The 22,351-nt window shown below is 42.2% G+C and overlaps 1 protein-coding gene across 7 annotated transcripts in view; it reads left to right on the top strand.

Annotated features, from left to right (window-relative positions):
- Positions 1 to 22,351, top strand: part of st18 (ST18 C2H2C-type zinc finger transcription factor) — a 476,845-nt gene that overhangs the window by 444,620 nt on the left and 9,874 nt on the right. For 3 of the 7 annotated variants that reach the window (XM_068031828.1, XM_068031824.1, XM_068031825.1), the window contains 2 exons: positions 93 to 236; positions 12,498 to 12,632. In XM_068031828.1, the coding sequence (XP_067887929.1) occupies positions 93 to 236; positions 12,498 to 12,632 (279 nt within the window). Of the gene's footprint in view, positions 1 to 92; positions 237 to 12,497; positions 19,312 to 22,351 lie in introns of those variants that run through there. The other 4 variants (XM_068031826.1, XM_068031830.1, XM_068031827.1 and 1 more) reach the window with 4 other exon arrangements.

Genomic DNA, 22,351 nt, shown 5'->3' with positions numbered 1-22,351 from the left:
TACATTGTCAGTAATAAATCAAAGCTGTATTTCTGTGAAATTTGTAAAACGCCCATTATGTAATTAAAGAAAAATTATTTCTAAATTTTTAGATTACTTCCATGGAGAGCAATTTGAAAACAATTGAGGAGGAGAATAAACTAATTGAGCAGCACAATGAGAGTTTGTTAAAGGAATTAGCTGGTCTGAGTCAGGCCCTTATTAACAGCCTCGCTGACATCCAACTCCCACAAATGGTAAGATATCAAATAAGTAACTGAAACTAAAACATTTTTGAACAGCATAATGACTATGAAAATGTGAGTATTTATGACCCCCTTAAATCAATTTTTTAAAACTGATATGCTTTGTGATGTCATTGCGGCACTTCAGATTTTTTTAAGTATATATCTGCCGCTCATTTTTCCCTGTAAAGTTTTTAAAAACAAAAGCAAAACTAAAATAAATGATAGATCCTTTCCACAGATGCTGCTGCTTCAACCATGTTAATTATTGGGTGCTGCTGATAGAACAGAATTAAACAACATTGAGATATTATGTTGCTATTTATTTTTTGGGGGTTTTTTTGACAATATTCTCTCCTCCCTTTAAGTTTCTCTGTGCTTCGACCTATTGAGGCAGTGGTTATGACTTCTTCACCCAGGCCTCTGCCAATAATGTTTTTGAGGTGGTTGCTTGGAACTGTGTAAGAGTGTTTTAGAAATGAGGGAGGTGTTGTGGAAACTGCCTCCCACCCATTATACAAGCAAGTCCAGAACCTTCACTACGTGGGAAACTGAGAATGCAAAGCTGCATCCAGATCCACGATGGAATGGAGCACCAGGACACTGTGACACTCAGCCATTTCCATGCATGATGGTAGAATTCCTTCTGATAATAATTATAATGCAAGTGGGAAGTGAGTATCACTTTGTACTCACGCTGGTATGTTTACTAAAATCATCTGAAGAAAGAAAGTTAGTTCCCCCATCCCACCCACCTCACCATCATCGACACATGGAGGTTGTAGGTCTCCAGTTAAGCGGGGGGTTTCCACAAAACCCAGGAAGCTCAATTAATGAACAGTATAGGAGTTCTGAAGTCAGGAAGGGTAAAATTACATGGTGGGGTTAAGTTATATTTTTTGCTCATTTTTGTATACAAAACTGGCATTGGAAGTAATGTGCCTGTAAACAACCAAATGAAAAATTAATAGGCCTGCAATGCAAACAGAATTGTATTTTTTAAATTCATGTAATGTAAAACAGTCAGAATACAATCAACTGAGTGCATGGTTTCCATCACATTTTACTATCTAACCTTACAGTTCGACCAACTGGTAACTTAAAATGCAGGACCAACTCAAGATGGAGTGAAAAAATTAAAATAACTAACAAGGACCATAAAAGGAATAATACTGAACCTATTTAATAGTGATTAGTGTTATATTAATATTTTATTAAATCAATACTTGCAATCTCTGTGTTTTATAATTAGATGTTAAGAGATTATTTTATAAAGCACTGTTGTTTACTTAAAGTGACATGAAACATGAAGGCTGATTTTAACTTTAGGCAATGGGTGGTAATGTATTGGCCACCTGTTCTACACCCTGGTCAATGATAGCAGAGGTACTATTATACGTATTCAGTATTTCGTTAACAAAAGGTATATTGGCAGAGGGCAGTGGGACAGCCAACATTTTACCTATTTATGAAGGGAGATGGAACATGTCCAGGGAATTATAGATCGGTCAGCTTAGCATTGGTGGTAGGAAAAATAATGAAATCCCTACTAAAGGAGAAAATAGAAATACAATTGGAAACCAAACATATAATGAATAGTCAGCATGGATTTCAAAAGGGAAAATCTTGTTTGACCAACCTCACTGAATTCTTTGGAGAGGTAAGACAGAGAGCAGGCAAGGGTAATACAGTAAATGTAATTTATCTAGATTTCCAAAAGGCCTTTGATAAAGTATCACATAATAGACTAATGAATAAGATCAGAGCTTGTGGAATCAAAGGACAGGTAGCAGAATGTTAAGACAGCTGGCTACAAAACAGAAATCAGAGAGTATGAGACGAACTTTATTCAGCCCTTGGAGATGGGAACAGAGGTAAGGGCATAAAATCGGGACAGGAAATGTCAAACCAGAAATTCAAAGTCGTGACATCTCATCCCGATTTTATCGATGGCGGAAAACATGGCAGGCGGAGAGCTGACATCGACGCAGCAGGCAGGCAATTAAAGTAGCTACAAGGCCTATTAACAGAGATTTTACTCTCAGTTTTAAATCTTATTAACAGAGCTCAGAAATAATGGGGATTCAGAGCCACACCTGTTTCATGGAGATTACGTAGAGGTGGGAACTCATTGCTGGCTGCAAAGGGAGGCCATCGGGAAAGGAAGCATCAACTTCCAGGAAGGGTGTCTGTGCAAAGGTTCCAACACTCCAGGGTGCCATACAGGGGTGGGGCGGAGGGGGGGATGGCGGGGCAATGGGAAAGTGCTACTTTGTCAGAGGTGACAAGTGGGGGGAAGGGGGGAGGGCCATTGGCAGTGAAGAGGGGGGCCACCTATCATAAGCCTCATTCATCCAGACCTTGGGACCCCATTGAAGAGGAGACGCAGCAGAGCGGGAGGGAGGTCCAGGCACCTTCAGTGGCATTGCCACGACTAGTGAGCCCACAGGAGGGTCAGCATTGGCCTCCAGATGGTGGAGAAGGGCGCAGAGGGCAAAACCAGAAGCCTGCTCCACGCAGAAGTGGTAATGACCTGGAACTCGCTGCTGATGAGGGTGGTAGAAGCAGAGATGATTGATTTCAAAAGAGAAGTGGATGGGCAGGTGAGGGAAATAAACTTGCAGGGTTACGGGGATAGAGTGGGGAAATGGGACTGACTGGATTGCTCTGCAGAGAGTTGGCAAGGACTTGATGGGCCAAATTGCCTCCTTCTGTGCCCTAATTATTCTGACTCTATGATACCCCCCCAGGGTTAGTCCAGTGTCCCTACCTTGGGTTTGAAAAGGTCAAGGATCAGATAAGACCAATCAACTTCATCCCACAAACATCCGCCCATCACACCCAGTCCATTCCCCACGGGCGGTCTCTCCCTCTCACACCGTCTCGCTCCCTCCCTCCCTCTCACACCGTCTCACTCCCTCCCTCCATCTCAAACCGTCTCGCTCCCTCCCTCTCATTAACATTAGAGAGGGTCTACCGGTCGAGGCTCAACTATCTACAGATGTCTGAGAGGAAGTGCCAATGAAGACTCCGCCTCTCCAGGAAGACCATTAGTGACCTATGCGCTGATGCAAGATGAGCTGAGCCCCTGGGGACTTGGTGGAAATCCAATGCCAGTGGCATTGTAGGTCATTGTGGCACTGACCTTCTACACCTCTGGCTCTTTCCAGGGATCCACTGGGGACATATATGAGATCTCACAGTCTGTGGCCCATAGGTGCATCAAGGCGGTCAGGAGGGCCAGAGACTATGAGCACTTCCTCACGGATCCCAACTCTCAAGTGGAACGGTCTATCGGGTTCAGGGCCATCGCTGGATTCCCCAGGTGCAGGGGGTCATCAACTTCATGCATGTGGCCATCAAGGCTCCTGAACACCAGCTAGCAGCCTTCATCACCAGGAAGGGCTTCCTCAATATACAACTGGTCTGCGACCACCGTAAACAGATCCTATAAGTTTGGGTATGCTTCCTGGAAAGTTGCCACAATGCCTACATTTTAAGGCAGTCCCAGGTGCCAGAGCTTTTCTGGCCTCATGTGCGCCTTCAGGGATGGATCCTTGGAGATGAGGGCTACCCAGTGAGGACGTGGCTACAGAGGCCTGTGAGGAATCCACGCACAAATATGGAGAAAAGTTACAACACCTGCCACGGGACAACATGAGCAAGCCATAGGTCTACTTAAGATGAGATTCAGGTTACCAGATTGGTCCAATGAAGCCCTTCAGTATGCCCAGTTAGGGTCTCATGTATCGTGGTGGTGTACTATGCACTGCACAACCTGTTGCTGCAAAAAGGAGCGGCGTCAAACAATGAGGATATTGAGGAGTGTGATGCCTCCTTGGACAATGAGGATACAGAGGAGGAAGCATTGCCAGATGAAGGACCCCAGGGACAACAGAAGAGAGACCATGAGAAATGTGCATGGAGTCTCACGATGCCCTGATCCATTCACGGTTCATTTGATCCTTATTATCAGTTGTAGGTTGACCAATAAAGACTTACCTTTATGCAGCCCTGTTGTTGCCTTCCTCCCTTCAGCAAGCCATTACCCAGTGCCCAGGTGCAAGGCTCTCGAGTTGACCCCTCACAGCATGATTCCTCACCTCAAGCTCCTTGAAAGAGGCAGGGGTGAAATGAAGCACCAAAGACCATAAATAAGAGGAAGGAGATCTTGTGAGATAGAAGCTTATCTTTATTATCCCTGACAACATGCACTACACTTTCTATTTATATTAGACATTCACTCGTGAATACCCCATACCTCTAGGTGCTTTTCTTTATTCATTTGCGTAAACTACGACACAGTGCTCCTACTGCGCTTCCAGCTGAGGTGGAGACTGGCTGCTGACTTTTCTGCCCCTTGGCTAGGAATGACCTTGGCGGTCATCTTCTGGATCCTTAGGCCTGGAGGGCCCCAGCATGCTGAGGGCCTACTGCACAGAAGTGATACCAGCTGTTGTCAGAGTCTGAGGAACTGCTTCTTACACCAGGAGCACCCTTAGAGAGTAGGGGACAGCTGCTCCTCCTCCCTTGCAAGGCACACTCTGCCTCCCTGCTGACCCGAGAAGGGAGAGGACCTGGTGGTGGCTCCAAGTTCCCCGTCCCCGTCTCGACTTGCCACTGCTGCCTAGAGCTCATGGTCAAGACGAGGGTATGCAGATCTGCACGAATCTCTTGCAGACACTGAGTGCTCTGCTGGAGGTGGCTCTCCAGGACAGCTGCCAATCTCTCAATGGAAGACGCCACTTGTGCACCAGTCAGAGACAGTACAGCACTCACGGCCTGGATGGACTCCTCCATCGTCTGTGCTTGCACATGCATAGCCTCTGGCATCTCTGCCAGATGCTGCCTAACGTCTTGCAGCAACTGCAGCATCTCCTGTGATGTTGGCAACACCAGAGGCACATCATGAGCCTGGTGCTAAGCATAGGCCTGGCCTCTCTCAGTCCTCCGACTGTCAGTGGCCAGGACTGTCACATGCTCTGTCAGCTGCTTGGGTGCTTCCGTGCTTTCTTCACTAGGTTGTGTGCCTGAATCTAACCATGAGCACATATCAACCAACGTGAGAGTTCTGTGTTGCTGGAGGGTGCAGGAGTATGAGGTGATGGTGCACCCTCTGAGTCTCTGTCCTCTCCCTCAGATGCAGCATGCTCTCCCACAGTCTCTGCAGTGCTTTGGTGATGTTCTGCGTAACCTGCACAAGAGAAACGCGACATTAAAAGGTCAAGGGCCTCCCCTCCCGACATAGCGAACACCCCTACAATGGAGAGCCATGCAGTCACCAGATGCCTCATGAGCAGCATGGCTCATCACTGCAGATGCAGCCTTATGTCCCTTGCTGACCTGACTCACTGTCTTGGGAAGGTACGCCTGTCTCGCCATCTGCAACACACCATCCATCCTGCAGCCATGCGAGCTCCATAGCCTCCTCCTCCATCGGGCTCAGGACATGGAGAATTGGCAGTCCACTGTCGGTCTTGGCCCACTCTCTGCGATTGTGTGCTATCATCTGCTACAAGTACAAAGATGAATGCTGTAGGTCTCCCAGCAGGAACAAGCCCAAGACATATGCTGGTGGTAGTCTAGCGGTTACTGATGGGGGCGCAGAGATGCCTTCTCCATGCGACCCATTTCCAGGGCCTTTGTAGGGATTTTCAATGACAAAGGGCCACCTTTGCCATTTAGCCATGCCTCAGGCAGCTTGTCTTTATGCCTTGACTCTTTGCCCATGACTGGGTGGGAATTCCCTCTTCACCCAATGCAGCCTCCTGCATTGACACATGCAGTGCCCAGGAGGTCAAGGGTTTATAATGTATTCACTTTCGTGGCCCGGATGAGGTCATTGAGCTGATGGATCCAGGTCCTTGGGTGACCCCACAACTACTGACCTCTTCTATTATCTGCAGCCAGGCTTGCTTGGTCAGGCATTGGGCTCTCTTCCTCCCACCCCTGGGGAAGAGGAACCCCCACCTTTCTGTGGTGGCCTGCAGGCGAACCTGGAGGGAGGCAACCCTGGGGCCATCGGGGGTCTTTTTTCTGCCATTGTTGTGTTGCCTGTCTTCCCTGAAGAAATCCTTATAGTTGGCAATCCAAAGGGCGAGCAGCCCTGCCATGGCATCAGCTGATGCCAGCGTCTCCACCTCCACCCCCGCCACAATCCCCTGTATTGGACAGCCCCCACGCTAGATCGCCTGCAGCCGACTGCTCATGGCCCTGACGGAACCTGCATCCACTTCCACTCCCAAAGCCAGGACTGCGGCTTCAAAATAAAATCCAGCCCTAGCATGGGAAGTAGCTATTCAGAGTGGCAGAAGGTGCAAAGTGGGGTCCAAAAGAACCAGTGCTGGGACCACTGTTGTTCACAATTTATATCAACAATTTAGACTTTGGAATCAAAAACACCCCATTTCTAAATTTGTGATGACACCAAATTGTGGGGGATCATCAATACGGAGAGGGACTGCAACAAATTACAACAGACATTAATAAACTTGCAGAATGGGCATATAATTCACAAATAAATTTCAACACGGATAAGTGCGAGGTATTATATTTTGGTAAGAAAAATAAGGAAGTCACATATTACTCGGAAAATAAGAATCTAAACAAGGTAAAGGAATCAAGGGATCTGGGAATACAAATCACTATAAGTAGTCAGACACAAAAGCAAAACACTGGATGCTGGAAATCAGAAATTAAAACAGAAGATGCTGGAAATACTCATAAGGTCAGGCAGCTTTTGTGGGAGAGAAACAGAGTTAATGTTTCAGTTCAATGACCTTACATCAGAACTAAAAGTAGTGATGCAGATTAATAAGGTCATAACAAAAGTAAATCAAGTGCGAGGTTTTATTTCTAGAGGGGTAGAATTGAAAAGTAAAGAAATTATGGTAAACTTGTATTGAACCTTGGTTAGACCACACTCGAAGTACTGTATACAGTTCTGGCCATCATATTATGGAAAGGATATAGAGGTACTGGAAAGGGTGAAAAATAGATTTACAAGGATAATACCAGAAAGGTGAGGTTAGAAACATCAGGAAATGAAGAACAGGTTTGGTCTCTTTTCTCTTGTCAAGAGAAGGTTGAGTGTTGACTTGATGGAAGTCGTTAAAATTATGAAAGATGTTGATCGAGTAAAAACAGAGAGTGGGCTGGATATAATGGACCCCCCCAGAGACTAACTAGGAGGCGGGGTACCCATAGAATTGCAACGGGAGGGTGGCAGAGGGCCCATCACCTTCCTGTTACACCGCACTTAAGTCGGGGGCGAAGATGGCTTCCAGTCCAGAGTCTATTTCAGGCCCTTGCATGGCTAATAATAGGCCACTTGAGGGCCTGTTACCACCGCTGCTGGAATTAAGTCAGCAGCTGCAGGTGGTGGGGGAGGGGGGCCTCCCTCAAAGTGAGGTTGGCCAGTGAAACAAGGTGACCTGCCTGCAGGCTTGTGGGGTTTTCCTCCATGGGCAATCTATGGCCCGTGGAGAGCCACCATCAGCAAACAAACCACCTCCATAACACCTCCCCCTGCACTCATCGGCCATCCTCCACCCACCCAGGACTGGCCCTGGTGACCTTGCCTCACTTACCTCTAGTCTGGGTCTCCAGTGTTGGGCCTTCTCCCAGGACTCCTGTAGGACCGGCAGTGGCCACCAGTCCTGGAGGCACTGCCAAACAGCTGAGCTGCCAGCACTCTGATTGGCTGGCAGCTGTTGAGGGTGGGATCTCTGTCTTTATAGGGATGGGAATACTGGCCTGAGTGCCTAGAATTATGCTGGGGGGACTCCAGAAGGTCAAGGTGGGGTTCCCCTCACCTTTTTGGCTCAGTACCGGGAGCCCCACCCTGCGACTAAATGCAGACCAGTGTTTCCACATGTGGGGAAGAAAAAAACTAGAGGTCATTAATATAAGATAGCCCTTAAGAAATCAAATAGGTAATTCAGAAGAAACTTCTTTTCCCAGAGAGTGAGCAGAATTTGGAACTCACTACCACGGGGAGTGATTGTATCACATAATATAGATTAATTTAAGGGAAGTATACGAGGGAGAAGAGAATAGAGGGTTATGCTGAAAGAGTTCCATGAGGAAGGATTGGAGGAGTTACTGGTTGGGCGGATTGGCCTAGTTCTGTGCTGCATATCCTATGTAATTTTATGTAAGACTGAAATGGATAGATTTATCAAGGGATATGGAGCAAAGGTGGCTGAAGTAGAGTTGAGGTACAGATCAAGCACAATCTATGGAGGGTGGATTAAGCTCAAGGAGCTGAATGGCCTATCCTTTTCTATGTTCAATGGAAAAGAGTGTCAGGGTGGGTGTATAATGAGCGGTTGATCCACGACCATTTGTTTTTCACCACCATCAGAAGTTAAAATCAGCCTCCTGATGTTTGAAACCTGAATGCATATCATTGCTTTTCACATTATTAATGCTTTTGCTTGGACTCTAGTTAAACTTCTGTTTTTTCTTCTCACTCCATTCACACAGAATCATGAACTTAAAACTACCTGTAGCATGGGGAGGAAACAAATCCAGGCCCTTTATCATATGTTTCTGGCACCTTTGGCCCTAAGGGGCAGCACAGTGGTGCAGTGGTTAGCACCACAGCCTCACAGCTCCAGCGACCCGGGTTCGGTTCTGGGTCCTGCCTGTGCAGAGTTTGCAAGTTCTGCCTGTGACCGCGTGGGTTTCCACAGGGTGCTCTGGTTTCGTCCCACAGCCAAAGACTTGCAGGTTGATAGGTAAATTGGCCATTGTAAATTGCCCCTAGTGTAGGTTGGCGGTAGGAGAATTAAGGGAAGTTGGAGATGTGGTAGGAAATATGGGATTAATGTATGATTAGTATAAATGGGTGGCTGATGGTTGGCACTGACTTGGTGGGCTGAAGGGCCTGCTTCAGTGCTGTATGACTCTATGACTTTGCTAAGAATTGGCCAATTTGACTAACATACTTAAAAAACTGGCTACCAATCTGAATCAGAAGTGAGCCTAATCATTGTTGCTTACTTACTAGGGCTATGATTATGCTTTGGAATTAGCTGTGGAAGCAAGTATCAGTTTACATCTTCATAAAAAAAAGCTTGGGCCGAGATGCCTTAACTCTCCTAATGGCAGTTGAAGCATTGCTTGTGATGAAGAGATCTAGATGTCCTCCCCTTTCCAAGCCTTTGTTCATATTTGAAAAAAAAATTTGTTCAGGAAGATCACAAAATTTCCATTGACACAGTAAATGGTTACTAGGGAGGTTTAAACATTTTTATACATGTGGTATATCATTAGTAGTACGTGGATAGTATTCCTGTCACTGATAACTCACTGTAGTATAAACAAAGCCTGCTACCAATGGCACACAGTAGCTGACTATTGACTATTCGTGAATGCCATGAAAAGAGGTCAGAGCAATGGAACAACAACTTTCATTTATATAGCACCTTTAATATAGCAAAGTATATATACAGGAGCATTATCAAACAAAATTTGTCACCGAAGCATAAAAGGGGCATTTAGGGCAGATGACCAAAAGGTTGGCCCAAAAGTTACATTTTCAGGAGTGACTTAAATGAGGAAAATGAGGTAGAGAGACAGAGAGGTTTAGGGAGGGAATTCCAGAGCTTAGGGTCTTGGCAGCTGAAGGCATGCCTGCCAGAGGTGAAACAATTAAAATCAAGGATGTGTATGGGTCCAGAATTGGAAGAGTGCAGATACTTTGGAAGTTGTTGGCATGGAGAAGATTGCAAAGATAAGGAGGGATGAGGTCATGGAGGGATTTAAAAACACGAATGAGAATTTTAAAATCGAAATCTTGCTTAACCAGCAGCCAATGTAGATCAGTGAACACAGGAGCGATGAGTGAACAGAACTTGAAATAAAAAAGGCATGGTTAAGGGTTTCAGCAGCAGATGAGCTGAGGCAGGGATGGTGTCAGGTGATGTTAAGGAGGTGGATATTGGGGGTTTCTGTGATGGAGTAGAGATGTGGTCAGAACTCATCTTGGGGTCAGATATGACATCAAGGTTGTGAACTGTCTCAGACAGTTGCCACGGAGAGGGATGGAGTCAGTGGCTTGGGAACAGAGTTTGTAGTGGGGACTGAAGGCAATGACCTCAGGTCTTCTCAGTATGTCACCAAGGGGGCAGCATGTAGATGAGAAATAGGAGGGGGCCAAGGATAGATCTTAGGGGGACATCACCCAAAAGCGCAATATCAGGTGCGCTGATGACACTCGGATCTACCTCACCATCAACTCTCTCAATATCTCTACTCTTTCTAAATTGTCAGGTGCTTGTCCAACATCCAGTACTGGATGAGCAGAAATTTCCTCCAACTAAAGACTGAGAACCTTTAAAGTACTGTTTTTCTTACCTCTTTCTCTTGGTCCATCAATTGATACTAATAGCACATAGATAGAATAAAAAGTGGGAAACAATGCAGCGAGGTTGTGGATTTCCATTTAATTAGAGCCATTCTGAAACCCCAGCAACACTATAAAAATGTCCATTGTGATATTTAATGGGAAGTCATTCCTGCTGCCACACCATTACCTCTGGTGTCCCCCAAAGATCTATCCTTGGCATTTAGTGGACTAGATATAGCAAAATGATAAATGTATTCATAAAGACAGGTTATTGATCTTGTTACAACTAGAATGCAAGGAATATCTTCACACTTTGCTAGTAAGCATGTTCTTTGGAATTAGAAGAGTGGTGCTCAATTAATGTAGCTCAAGGTTACTCTCTAAAGTCTGTAGAGGCCCACAATCTCAATATCTATTGACCTCTATATTATAAAACAGAGGCTTTTGCATTTGCTGTTGGGTCCTCTGTCAATATTAATACAGTCCTGGGAACCCCTGTACTAACTTCCAGAAGACAATGGTTGCCAACCTCCTCAGAGCTGCTTCTGCTCTTCCAATGTAATTTCTGGCTAGGTTATGGCAGCAGAATGGGGGTCAGCTCTGAGAAAATTTCAACTAATGTCAGCCAATCAAAGGAAAATAGCACTGTCATACAGAAAATGGCCCTGAATTGCCATTGGAGGTCTCCTGATTTCCTTCCATAACTTTGGCACGAAACTGGCCAAACATCAGAGAAATGGCATAAAGAGTAGAAAATGGCCATGTCGCCATCTCTTGGGGATGGGGGTGGAGGAAGTCTGCCAATTTCGCTCTTGAGGAAATTTAGACCAATGTATTTTATTAGTAGAAAATAACAGAAAAACCATATAACAATTTAGCAAATACAGAAATCTGGGGAGCTCACAGAACCCCTGCTTGTCCTCTATGAACCTCTGAAGATCCAGGAAACCCAGTTTGACTACCTTTGTTACAGACATATGCGACTCAGCTCCATCAACATTCTGGTGCTGGTGAACTGTCAGTGGAAGCCCAGTAGTACATGGAACAGCACATTAACTCAGGGATAAACATGGTGGCACATTGACCACAAGTGGTCCCACTTCTTGCAATGGGTTCTAGCTATTTTTCCCCCAGGATCTTTGCAACACAAAAACAGGTAGACAAAGAACCTGGGATTAGTCAATACAATGGGCGGCACAGTGGCGCAGTGGTTAGCACCGCAGTCTCACAGCTCCAGCGACCCGGGTTCAATTCTGGGTACTGCCTGTGCGGAGTTTGCAAGTTCTCCCTGTGTCTGCGTGGGTTTTCGCTGGGTGCTCCGGTTTCCTCCCACCACCAAAGACTTGCAGGTTGATAGGTAAATTGGCCATTATAAAATTGCCCCTAGTATAGGTAGGTGGTAGGGGAATATAGGGACAGGTGGGGATATGGTAGGAATATGGGATTAGTGTAGGATTAGTATAGGTGGTTGATGGTCGGCACAGACTCGGTGGGCCGAAGGGCCTGTTTCAGTGCTGTATCTCTAAATAAAAATTAAAAAAATAAATAACCCATATGGTTGGTACCCACTGCGGGAATTAACTCAATGCTGTTTACTGGAGAGATGCATCAGAAATTAAGAAAAGAATGAAAAGCAAGCTACAAATGGCATCCATTTCTGAGAAGAATGCTTTATTTTTACTCTATGAGCTACAGAAATAGTGGCTATAAAAATGAGTAATTTCCATAACCCCAGGTGAGATTAGACATCCTCAGATGAGCAAACAGTAATCAAATCACTTCCCAAATGCGACACACTTTAATGTCCATTCAAGCATTAACTTCTATTTTTAACGAAATCTTGACTTTTTAAATTTGAGATTGACGCCCTTAAACATGAATTATATATTAATTATGTTAAATGTGAATTTTTCACTTAGGAGCCAATCAGCGAACAGAATTTTGATTTGTATGTGAACACTTTGACTGACATGTACAGCAGTTTGGAGAGGAATTACACCCCTGAAAGCAAGGCCCTTCTGGAAAGCATAAAGCAAGCAGTAAAGGGTATCCAGGTGTGAAACTTGTACATGCCATGCTAATGGCATTTTTTTATTCATAGGCAGTACACTTCAGCTTCAAGTGTTTGTCGCACATGTGTTAGTGGCCTGTCTTAGGAAATGCAAAAACCATATTTACAACAGCCACATCGCAACACGTAACAGTAACCCTTCTTTATGGGCGCAACTCGAAGGTATCATAAACAAAAGCTAGATAATATATATTGAAACATCATAAAACACTGCTGTTTGTTAATGCTCCGAGATGATATTGCAGAGTTACAGACCCCTTCTCAAATCAAATTAGAAGCTAATTTCTGTCGTATAACTGCCACATTAATTACAAAAAAAGCGGCCTTGAAATTATGCAGCGATAGCATATGAATACTTAACAGGTTCACCTAAAATGCTTCTCTCTGCTATTTTAGTAGAGGTGTTAACCCATTTAAAATAAATGGGTTTCACACCCCTGATAAAATACTGGAGGGAGGAATTACAAACAGATTAAGTGTTCATATGTTAGGATCCAACTGCTTGCTTTCAGGGCTAGTATGTTTAAAATATCTTCAACTGTGTGCATCATGTGCAATAAGTAAAGAAGAATGTTGTGTAGTGCTGATTTTTAATAGTTTTCATATCTAGCCCATGTAGGTCCATGATGGAACCTTTCTTTGAAAGCAAATTGGAAGGGACAGCATCTAGAACACTGCACTTACTTCAGATACTTTCCTTTTGCACTAGTTTTTTTCTTTTTTCATAATTTGATGTAAAAAGTGTGTGATTAGGTTATTTTTCTAATGCATTATTATTTATTTTTAATTTAAGTTTTTTTTAATTGTTTTAATTATGCAAACATTATATTTAAAGAAATGGTTTTCTGGGAGAGGTTTATAAAATTATTTTGCCTATGTAGATTCTAGAACAAGAAAGAAAACTTTTTTTATAAGTGACATTTCTCTTTGGGCTCAAATAACAAATAACAAAAAATATTATTTATGTCTTACGTGAGTTTCAAAAAAAGGATTTGTTTTTAGTTCTGATCATTTGTGTTCTGATGCATTTATTTTCTTATTACTGTGTTTTGCTAGATATATATATTCTTTACTTTTTATATTGCATTTTGTACAACCAACAAAGCAATCAATTGTAAAAGGATCATGCAAAAGGAAAGTGTAATATGAAACACTGCCCTCTCGTGGAAACTTAAATGCAGTGCATCTGTTTTACAAAAATACTCATTCGAGCAACAGTTCATAACAGATAGAGTCTGTATATCAGGGACTACTGTACAGTAACAGAAAAGCAAAAGACTAGAGAAATCTCAACAAATTGCTTGTACGAAAATGTTTTTATTGATTTTTTTAAACTGTAAAATGTCAAATTTCTTGTACACTATATTACATCATGAATTAGCTACAAACTGCCTTTGTGTGTGAATGGGGGTATGTACCACATGCACACACGAGCATGCATGCGTTCTTGCGCCTGTGTGTGCTTGAATGAGTCTAACTGTGTACATGTATTTGTATTTGGGACAGCAGCTGATGGCTAAAGGTGACTGAAAATGTTTGCCTGTTAATTTTGCATCTTTATTTCAGTTGCAAAACACAGTTTGTAAAAACAAATTTTAAAAAATTCAGTGGTGCTAGATATGATGTTTGTTCTATGGGGTTATAGTATGTTTTGTGCAATTTTTAAGAATATATTAATTAAAGGGCTACTCCTGTGATCTGACTTTTTCTTTGCACTGTATACCAACACCATCTTATATGTACTTTCTATGGGTTGTTTCATTTGGATGTGTATTACTTTGTATTTAATGTGAATGTCATTTTAAAGGTGGTCACATTATCAGCAACACTTGATTCTAGTCAAATTCACGCCATTTTATTAGTGGGGGTCGAATCTTACCTACTTTGATAGGATTCTTTTAGTTATTTATTAGTGACAATTCAGAAGTGGGATCAAACTTCTGAAAATGTTCCAAAAATAGTATCAAGAATCAAATGTTTTCAATGGCAATACTAAGCCGCCTATTAGTGTAATAAATATTATTAAATTGATTATCGTTACATATTTTCAGCACGATGATTTCTGGCACAAATCTAAGTTCATGGCATGTCATCTATCTGCATTATTTTTAGTATTTCATCTCCCTCCCCAAACACAGGCAATAAATCTGGTGCAAGGTTTTCCTAGCGCACCCAGTATAAAAAGGTTGTCACTAGAAATGCCATCACTTGCCTTACTTCTGACCCTCAAAGAAGTTGATCTGTTTAATTTCTGTGCCACCTTGATATATTTTGTTCCATTCCATACCCTCGTAGATGGGGTAAGAAATGTTCCTTTAAATCCTTTGTGCCAAATGAGCTCCTCTTAGTGAAAACCTGTCAGCTGCATATTAAAATTAACTTATTAGTAAAATGTCACTACTTATGATAAACTTTGTATAGGACAGTCATAACTTCACTTAGAACTGCCATTAGTACCTGTGTAAAAAGAACACAAACAAAGTGATGGCCACCATATTTTTAAATGATTTCCACTAAGGACCCAACAGTAAACATGTAAACCTTCCTTAATTCAATATCAAGCAGTGGTTTTGACACTAAAATAATTCACTCCATTTTAGGGTTTTCTGAAAAGTATTCACTTCAACCCTAAGCAATAGCATTTAATATAAATGTTGGCATGCACATAACATTATCGTAGTTATACCTCACAGTTTGCAAACTGTGTTTCGTACCAAGGGAATTTTAATTTAAGTTGCTGCCAAAGAAACCACACAATTGGGTGAAACATTGGATTTACACCCCACCCAATACTACTCTTTATTTATTTTGAGATACAGCACTGAAACAGGCCCTTCAACCCACTGAGTCTGTGCTGACCAATGACCACCCATTTATACTAATCCTACACTAATCCCATATTCCCTACCATTCTCCTGCCACCTACCTACACTAGGGGCAATTTACAATAACCAATTTACTTATCAACCTGCAAGTCTTTGGCTGTGGGAGGCAACATGAGCACCTGGCGAAAACCCACACAGTCACAGGGAGAACTTGTAAACTCCGCACAGGTAGTACCCAGAACTGAACCCAGGTTGCTGGAGCTGTGAGGCTGCAGTGCTAACCACCGCACCACTGTGCCACCCATCAGCTGCAGTGGAGAAAACAGGGTGGGTGTAACCCCAGAATTGCGTCTGATCCAGTCAGTTTCCAGACAGACAGGTTAGGTTAAAATTGCCCACCAAATCTCCTTAGTTACTTAGTCAAGTTGTTATCCTCCAGTAGTTAGACACACACTGCTTCAAGGCATAGTCAGCTTCCATCTAACTGCAGCTATTGTGTTGTGTCCCTTTTAATGTTTTTAAAAATGTAGCCAGCATCCAAACATTCTTGAGAAGAGTTCTGCTCTCTCTATCTGGAGATTAAAGTGGAACTGACACTATGGCCCGGATATGTCACAAACTGGATCAAACAAAGGGGTGGAAATCAGGTCCATAAGAAGTTTAATGCTTTGAAAAGCAGCACTTAGATATGGCAGCAATATCACCCTGTCTTAATATGGAGCTATAGAGAGAAGGGACACATCTGGTCAATGAATATGAAAGTGGGAGACAACGCATAGATATCAGAAATGGTGTTATCATACAAAGACATATTAAGAATGATGTATTAAGGAACATAATCAAGCTTTAAATAGCAAGCCAGTGTAAATTATATTCCACATGTCAGGGCAGTAAAGCAAATATACATCTAGGGGAGAATTTATATATCTTCAATCCTCTGCCTGAATCCATACTGCTTTTATGTTTAATTGTCCAATTTTCATATAGCATAAGGTCAAGACATTTAGTGGGTAGTGGACCTTCACAACAGCAGACTTTAACTCAGTTATAGAGAGGGAACAGTGGTCCATAGTAAGTAACGGCGGTACATGGAGCATCTTGTGTATACCATAATAATTATATATATTCTTTGATTTGCACCAAATGTTACTCTGTAATTGAACAGAGAACAATGCCAGTGGTAACCACAGTGGCAATGACTGTAATATAGGTCACAGTTATACCTTACATGAATCTGCAGTTTGCAGTCTAAGACTTAAGTAGCACTGGTGCTATCAGACAGCTAGCAGAGAGAGACTCATCTCATGGAAGACCAACAGTTGTATGCTCAACGGATGACTGGGAATTGTAAGGCATTGGCTTACAATAGTGATGTGCATGAAGAAACACAGGAACAGTCAGATAATAATATCAACAGTTCGGGGCCACTATGTGTCTTTCCACAGTTGCTTTAAGAAACACATCAGATAGCAATGAGCCCCAGCAAATGTAACACAGGACACCCCTAACAGCGAATGAAAATGTCAGTCTAACTGCTTGGAGACAACTACTTGACTAAGTGACTAAGGTGACTTCATGTCTCAATTACATAGCGCATTTTGCTGCAATGTAAAAGTACACAAAGTACAAAATTTGGGTTCCAGTTCTGAAGAAAAGTCATCGATCTGAAACGTTAACTCTGTTCCTGTCTTCACAGATGCTGCCTGACTTGCTGAGTATTTTCAGCATTTTCTGTTTTTATTTAAAAATTTGGGCCCTTTAACTTAAGGCTGAGTTGTCCTGTCTCACAGGCTGCAGATCATGCGCATCCAAACCTGCAGCAGCCATTTGCCCCCAAGAGGGTGCCGGGTAGATTTCCCATGAAGAGTCAACTCAAAATATATATAATAGGCTACCCTCAGGAAATTTGTCAATGACGCTATTTAGGAGGGTGACAATCGAGATCTGTCACATCCAGTTTATCATAGAAGCAAGACTCAAAGTAGCAATAAAATCATTGATTTCTATTGCTCTTTCTCCACCCTTAGAGTTATAATTATATTTGATACACAGAGGAAAATATGAACCATATTGTGTACTGTCAGAATTATTTTTGGTTAATTAATTTTGTGGCTGCTTTGCCTTTTGAGTTAACTGCTCAAGTTATTTAATAATTACTGTTTGTTCCTGATCTACTTGCTTTTAGAAACTGTTATTGAAAAATGCACAGTCTTCATAAAATAGTGTTTACCAAACATTTTTTCATTTGTTTATTATGACATAACATAATAATACAACGTGCACCTCTGCATCATTTATGTGTGCTAAAAATGACATACTCATCTTTACCTGCTCTGAATATAAGACATTTGGCAAACACCTTTTCAAACAAGGGGGTCCCTGAAAAAAATTGTTCTGAGTGCCATCTGTTTCTAATTCAAGGCTTGTTGCTAAAGGTAAAAGGGGTAGAGATTGGTCCTCATTATGCTGATTTTCTGGGTGGAAAATAGGAGCATAAAGGTTCAATTTTGGAGGGACAATATCACGCACTTGCATTATGGGTGCAACCATATCAGTAAAGACAGCTTTGCAGAAATCCCAGAAAGCCACCTTATACAGGCATTAATCCCCTTGCATATGATAATGAGTGGCTTAACATCAGATTTAGGACTTCTCTGCTAAATTGAACTGACCAAATTGAGCAATCCCCACATGGATTAGGTCTAGCAAGTAACTGCCACAGTAAAGATAAGTTGTTTTATTCACACCTCCCGAGGGCTGCTGCAGAACTGCAATTGGTACTCCTCCCATTGTCCTACTCTATTCGTGGGAATTACCTGCGCGCTGTTGCCAATGAGAAAAGTGTCCTGAAATTGATCTTGTTAAAGTGGCAAGCTGCTTCTCAAGACGCGGCAAGTGTTAGCAGCTTGCTTAAATTAATAAAATGAGGCATAAGCCCAATTTTGGGTGAGCCTCAGGCCTCTGTGTGTATATTGTTAGTTATATGCCTGAACATGAACCATAACAATTTCTACCCAACAGATTATACAATAAACCAAATTAAGCAATTTTAATGAAACAGCATATTAGGTCCCTGAATTTAGACAGAGTTCTCTTCATCTCCTAACATAGTTTCAGCAGCAGATTAGCAGAAACCCCAGTGAAACAGTGTAAATGATTGATTTTAGCTATTGAAAGGTGCCACAAAGTAACTATTAAAAAGCAGATAATGAAAACCTGAGTATTGTATAAGCTACGTAATACAAAGTTCAGTCATTTGCAAAATACTCTGTAACTGTTGCTGGCTTCCTATCAACAGTTCATTTATATCTCTAACACAGAGAAAAATTCCATCAGAACATCTGACTTAGGTGTCAGCCATTTCCTCAGCAATTGCACAGAAGTGTGGGGAGATTGGTATCTCTACATCTGTCTGCTTATTGTTCCACTCACTTAGGTCTCTTTCTGACTTTTACCAGTATCGTACTCCCACACAGAGTCAGCAGTTTCTTTATCAGTCAGCAAACGAAACACCTTTATCAAACCTCACATCTGCTGGCAGTCACAACAGAGAACTTGCAAGCATAAAGACATTTGCTGCTTCAGAGTGAATCATGGGTGCATGTGTGAGATCCCCAAATGCAGCTGTAGATGGAATGAACTTACAGTACCAAAAGTAGATGGCAATGGATTCTGCTTTTAGATACAGATGGTTTAAGTGGACTGCACAATTGCCAACTATCAAGACAATATTTCTGTCTGGTAATGTCATGCCTCAGTCAAAGTGATGCAGCCAGTCCTCAGCCATCCATGCCTTATTATTGTTACTGTAGGTTATGGGAGAATAACAATACCATTCAAACATCAGGGTGGGGGTAGGGGGTTGGGGGGTGCTCAGGGGGTTAGAATTCCAGTCACCAGTAGCTTTCTTTTTTATCCCCTTTCCTCCTTCAAGTCGAGCGAGCACAAATTATTGCAGTAATTTGCCGCTCATCTTTTGCCCACCTCAGATTCTTTTGTTGATGAAAATTCACGTTCTGCTTGGGAGCTGCTTATCAAAAAGGTCCGTTCATTTGCAAGAAAAATGTTTCCTAGTTTGAAACAAAATAACATTTCAGGAAATTTTATCCTTGGCCCATTTGTTGATGCTTTCTGTGGGAGCATTGCTTGCCCCATCTCCCTGAGTGGACCTGGATTTGATTAATGTGTGATGGTTGTTGTAATGGTTGATCCACAGTGCAGAAACAGGGTTAACTCCAAATTCTTGGGCAAATTCATTTGCCTTTTCCAGCAAGGTAAGGCGAATAATGCAGGAAGCTGAGTTGCTCTGCACTGCTTGAAGCTGGTTGAAATTGAATTAAGCAGCACATTTCACTGATCAACACCCATTTGGGTGGAAGTTCAAATTGGAATTAACTGACTGATTTTCAATGCCTTTTCAATGGAAATAAGTTTTTTGCATAATTTAAATTAACAAATAATTTGAATTGTGCAACTTTGAATGAAAGGTACATGGTTTGAGCCTGATCATTTTAAACTTTATACCATGTAGAATTAACTGTTAAAAGGGAAGGAATTGTTTTCTCCTTTTACAGCTACCAATTTCATTGTTGAAACACTACCCTCAGTGCTGAAGATATTAAGCCTGTTTCAACGTGAACCCATAACATTGTGGTTTTCATTTGCTCACACTAACAGTAGAGCTCATCACTAAACCCATCACATCACCGATGAACACATACTACTTTTTGTTTATTTGTTTTGCAAGACGATTTATCTACTATTGCCCTTACAGATCTATAATCAGTCCTGTATATTTCAGTCCAAAAAAACGTCCCAAGAAGACCAATTCCACTTTGAAAGCAACTTATCATCAGCACCGCGCTCACGATACAAAATGCCACTTACTGCCCATTTCTGTTTGTTTTCTGTTTTGGTATTTATGCTAAGGTGCAAGTAACCATTATTAGGTCTATCAACTTACTAACGCCATTAATCATTTAAAAAAGCAACCCACAAAAAGTACAAAAAGGACCCGATTCCTCCAGAACTTCAAGGCAAATCTGTAAATGCAGTGACGATGTGGGTGTGCATTGAATTCTTTTTACAGTACAATGTGCCATCATTTTTCTATGATCTTGCCTTAATATTTGGGAGAGTTGGGTCCTGAAGAGATTTGTCTGTAGCTTTGAAAAGATTCCCCTCAAAAAATGTACAAGAACACAGAGCCCTGTTTAAAAAGTACAGAGCCCAAGTACCCACTAGTAGATTGTTACTGCTGTCATACTGTATCTGCTGAATATAGTGAGAATCATAGAATTAATTGCTACCACACATGAAAATAGTAACAGTTTTATAAATATAATATTGTGGTAATATACTGAATCTTAAAGCAAAGCACTGCTTTTTAAAAAGCTCTTAAGTTCAGTTTTATATATAAAAGATAATTATTTTGTAATTGTCTATACTTTTGTGTACTCATTCATAACTATTATTTGTAATTGCTTGATGCTAATTTAAATGTGCTGTTCAATGTTTTGGCTCAGGTATCTCTGTGTAGTACATTAATATTTATTGTTTCCAACTGGTTCACACTTGATGTGTTTTGTAACGTGCACTAAATTGTTTGTTGTGTCAAACTGCATTAATAATGCTAGACTTTATTGTAAAATTTGCATTTTTCAGCCCTGATGAAGTGTACATTTTTATGTTTGTGTAGGTTGTACATTGATGGCTCATCATGTAATTGCTATTTCTTACAAGGAGACAGAAACATGTGTTGTATACTATACAGTTTTTTTGTATGGTAGCAAATAAAGTTGATAACCAAATGTTCTTATGGCATTAATTATATACTGTTTTTATAATTCAGGGATACAGTGACTGCAACAAGCTAAATATGAGAATAATAATCTTGAAAGCTTGCTTAGCTGACAATAAGGGACAAGATGGGAAGTATTTACAAATTATTTTATCATTGTTGCATAAAGGGGCATCATTAATTCTACAATTTGGTGTCTTTTTTTGTCCCAATCTCTTATGGAGACATATTTTCATGTTAAGTATGGTTCCACAGGAACCACTGACCCTTCTTAACCTTGCTTAAGTGACTATTCTCCACATATCGGGCTGAATCTTAATTGCGCGCCGCGTTCCTTGGTGGCGTGCTTTCAACATGGCGGCCTTCTGACATGAAAGGGCCGCTGAGGAGCCGCCGCAATATTTTGCACGAGGGCTCATTTAAATAGTGGGGCCAGAGCGGCCACCTCCGATGATGTGTAGGGGCGGCTGCTGCATACTCAGCAACGGCAACCGGTGCCACTGCGCCGGCATAGTCGCCATTTTTAAAAGGGCTTCAAGCCCTTCAGCAACATTTTAATATTTAAAGATCCCGGTCTCCAGGCTATAAAAATAAAAATGTATTTCAGCCCTAAATCCCGCCTCCCACCCCCCAGTGGGTAAGTCATACATTAATTGCTCTCTACTGCCATGATAAAATTTTATTAGTATCACAAACTTTCCCCCACGACATTTGTTCCCTTTGATCCTTAACCCCTTCACACCATCCCCACAGCCAATAATAAATGTTTTCCCCGCTTCTCCACCCCTCTCACCCTGAAAATTTTATTCCTCCCCCCTCCCCACCAGGTTCTCGCCTCGGAACTCCGTGCGGAATTCCGAAGGTGCACGAAGGCCAAACGGAGGCCGTAAAATCGGCGTGGGACGATCGCCGCCTGCAGGTAAGTTTATTAGCATCTCATTTATATTTATTTGAATATGCAGATGAAGGGTCCATCGCCAGGCGGCGGGGGCGCTGCACCGAGGTCCCCCCGCCACCAGTAATATGCGGCAGGCCCTTCTCAACATCGCAGGTCAAGGCGGGGCTCTCCCAACAACA

Source organism: Heterodontus francisci, chromosome 5 (genome assembly GCF_036365525.1).
Source record: "Heterodontus francisci isolate sHetFra1 chromosome 5, sHetFra1.hap1, whole genome shotgun sequence".
NCBI lineage: Eukaryota > Metazoa > Chordata > Chondrichthyes > Heterodontiformes > Heterodontidae > Heterodontus > Heterodontus francisci.
This window is presented reverse-complemented; position numbering and strand designations above follow the sequence as displayed.